This window comes from Drosophila navojoa, chromosome 3, assembly GCF_054131105.1.
Source record: "Drosophila navojoa isolate 15081-1374.11 chromosome 3, UAZ_NAV_1.0, whole genome shotgun sequence".
NCBI lineage: Eukaryota > Metazoa > Arthropoda > Insecta > Diptera > Drosophilidae > Drosophila > Drosophila navojoa.
Window position 1 is genome coordinate 5,812,394 of NC_142891.1, and position 3,563 is coordinate 5,815,956.

Here is a 3,563-nt window from a genome sequence, read left to right on the forward strand (position 1 = left end):
ACGCCCCATAAGCCCAATAAATGCGAAGCATTATATGGTTAAAGTTGTCGTTGCTGTGTCCTGTGTCCTGTGTCGCTGTGCAGTTTTTATGGTTATTGTCTTATTGTAATGATCATTAAAATTGGCATTGTTATGAGCCCAGCTATCGTTGTGCCCGCTGAAATTGAACGAACAAGTGCAACAGCAGGCGGCAGCTGCAATGTCAGCTTAATAATTACAGCACACACACACACACACACACACATACAAAATACACAGACACAACAGAGCAGAACAAAAGTTGCAGCTGCACTTTTAAACTGAAAATCCAGCAGCAGCGCTGCATCGGGCAAGGGGAGCTGCAAAAGCTGGCAGCTCAGCGCTGGGGCAAACTTACAGCCATTTGCACGTCGTCAGCGTCGACACATTAAAATAAATGAGACTATGCCGTAAGCAGATACTCCTGTTGTTGTTCATATTGCTGCTGCACCCAGTTGTTATTGTTGTAAAAATACCCGAGCATTTTCACGTTTACCATGCGAAATTACGCGAAAATTACAATGCATAAAAGGCATCGAGCAGCATTTGAGCTGAGCTGCAGTTGAGCTGGATCCTCTGGCATATTCGTGTGCATTGCATAAATGAAAAGGTAGCCCAGCGTTGGTTTAAACTTGGCCAATTGGCAGACTGACGGACTGACGAACTGACCTCCATGTCAGCTTCTTCCTCCTTAATTACATTGCTCAACTTTATGGCAGTGCCAAAGGGTCGCGTTCCGTTCAGCTCGGCTGCTCGTTAATGTTATTCGAAATGTAAATTGAATACTTTGAATCAATCGGACTATATGCTGCAAACGAAGAATATTGTATGGCTGTTACTGTTACTGTTATTTATGGCAAATATGCATTTTTTGCATTTATGTTGGGCTATCACAGAGCTCTAAGGCTAACAAGTATTATTCTGACCTGAATACTTTCTTTTTTTTTGTGAGTTTTTCCCACTCTAAGCTGTATTCAATTTAATTAAAATTCCCGACGAACTACTCCTTCAATCACTGCAAGTTTAATCATGCAAATATTCAAGCCATGCTGCACGACATTAAAGGCTCTCAAAATCTGCTTTAAACACTGCCATATAAACCGTAAGCCATGAACCTAACCCAATAAACCACTTTTGGTGGGTGTTCGTTACGTTGACTGTTGTTGTTGTTGTTGTTGCTGTTGCTGTAGCTGTAGCTGCTGGCTTCAATTTCACACCGCCAACAAGTGACAAGCAAACGAGCAAACACACACACACACACACATACATACATATACGTTGACTCTAGCGACGCATCAAAGTTGGCTGGCAGCTTGCCACAAAAATGCTGCCGGCTACAACAAAAACAAAACGGAAGTCAACAAAGGCGCAATGGCAATATGCGAAGGCTACAACAACAACAACAGCCAGCAACAACAACAACAAACAGTTGAAGAGAAATGTGATCATAACGTGGGCGTCACACGATTCAACGCCCCGAGAGTAGACTATGAATTTTTATGATGAAATTTGCGGTTTTTAATTTGAACGCCGCTCAAAAGCAAAAAACCAAAAACAAACAAAAAACTGACAGAAAAAAAATAAATAAAAATACGCGAAAAACTGTCAACAGGCTGCAATCGTTGAGGGCATGGCCATGTTTTGCCCTGGGCAGCCGTGACACCTTCCTTGGCGCGCGAGAGGGCAACAGCAGCGTGTCCATGTCAGTCATGTTGCCACGCCTGCCACGCCCACGCCCTAGCCGGATATTTATGGCAAAAATGCAAAATTAATGATGTGTGACTTGAAAATTGTCGCAGAAATAAAAAAAAAAAAATGCGAACATGCGAAATTAAATTTGGCGCCTGAAGCTTCAGCCAGCCAAAGGCCGACGAAGCGTTAAATTTCACCAGCGTTGCAGAAAATTCAATAAAAATAATTCAGGCCCAAGCATCTCGTATTACATTACATTTGGCCAGAAGTGGAAGTTCGGATATGCCTGGCTTAGTGTCGAGTCCAGCTAAATTGAATGGGACAACATTGTCTAAAAGAGAGATCATTTTCATGCTAAAGCTGAATAATGATATGAAAATGTCCTCAAGTCTTCATAAAGGAAATATGGTATATAAAACGAGAAAGCATGCAAATTTAGATTAGAGACATTCCTTGCCTATACCTAAGAAATTATTTGTAAAAATTACCAAAGTATGAAGTAAAGTCTTAAGTAAGGGTATCCTTAACCTCAATCTGTCCATCAGGGTATCAACTCAGCTATCCATTTCAAACCATCTAGAAGCTGATAAGCTTTCCCAGCTGCTTTCCTATAAGAACTTAAGAAACTTTTCAAGGCAAACCTTATAGAGGAAAAGTCCCGCCTTTACCCAACAAAGAAATACACCGATCTTGCTTTAATAGTTCTCAGTTTGTATATAAAATGCATACCAAGCAGTCGCCACTGTATGGTTAGCGCTATGTACAATCAAAATTCCTGGACCCGTATTACATTTTTTGATGCGATGCGATATTGTATTATAATAACTACAGCTTTCTAGGGACATTCTCTTTAAATTGTCCGACTATATTACCAGGCGGATGATAATTGCACACCACCCAGGTACGATCCGCTCTGTAGGAAAAAAAAAGATATAAGATATCTAAATTTTTCGATATTCGGACTTGATACGCACCTGCGTGCGACGCCAGCTCCTATATCTGTGCAGGACTTCCAGATCAGTTGTGTGAAATGGCCAGAGGTGGGCGTAAAGTCGGGCTTATCAAAATTGAATGCGTTTATTTCCCGATACCACATATCCACGGGCAGGTCGCCCGTAACATCCATGCCGCCAGACAAAAATATATTCTCGCCGTATTTGGGTTTCGGTCGATGCTCCATAATGTTTTTATCCCGCAAGTGCTGCAAATTGCATCATTAATTAATACTTGGGGCAATTTCTCTCTGCTCGAATCAATAATGACTAATTAAGAACGATTCCCTACATTGGCCCATTCCTGGGCGAGCTTGTTCAGCTCGTTGTTGACCTTCAACTTGGGACAGCCATGCATCTGGCGATACTTGTTGGTCGTTTCGATGACATCCCTGAGGAACTTCTCATTGTTGGCCCTGGTATCCTGACCCAGTGGACCGGGCGTACGCTCGTGCGTTGCCGGTATCGGGGGTGGTCTTCTAGCCATCAAAAATTACAGCTGATGTAGCCTGGCCCAGAAATCGAATTCAACTAAATCCCTTTACTAAGCAATTTTCATAATTTTTTTGAATTTACTTTTGACAGTCCGAAACATGAATACTGAGCAAATTTGTCGACTATAGCTAAAGGCTTAGGAATTTTGTATTCGAAAGTTAAGTAGTAGCAATTGATCAATTGATATAAGAACTTATTCATTAACGTAAGGACATATAATAATATATATATAATATGTTTATATTGAAATGTCGAGTACATAACTCAAATAAATAATATCGTATTAGCTCTACAGTCATGCTTTGCCTCTTCAATTACTTTACTCGAATTTCGCTCAATGAACAAGCATCACATAGTCGATTATGC

At 41.1% G+C, this 3,563-nt stretch overlaps 1 protein-coding gene across 1 annotated transcript; it reads right to left on the minus strand.

The window, feature by feature from the left end:
- Positions 1 to 2,404: 2,404 nt before the first annotated feature.
- LOC115562363 (Golgi-associated plant pathogenesis-related protein 1) lies at positions 2,405 to 3,323 on the minus strand. The gene is made up of 3 exons (XM_030383789.2): positions 2,995 to 3,323; positions 2,685 to 2,911; positions 2,405 to 2,623 (listed from the first exon to the last, which is right to left on the minus strand). Exons 1-3 carry the CDS (start codon positions 3,187 to 3,189, stop codon positions 2,536 to 2,538), a joined length of 510 nt encoding a protein of 169 aa, XP_030239649.1. The 5' UTR covers positions 3,190 to 3,323; the 3' UTR covers positions 2,405 to 2,535.
- Positions 3,324 to 3,563: the final 240 nt, after the last annotated feature.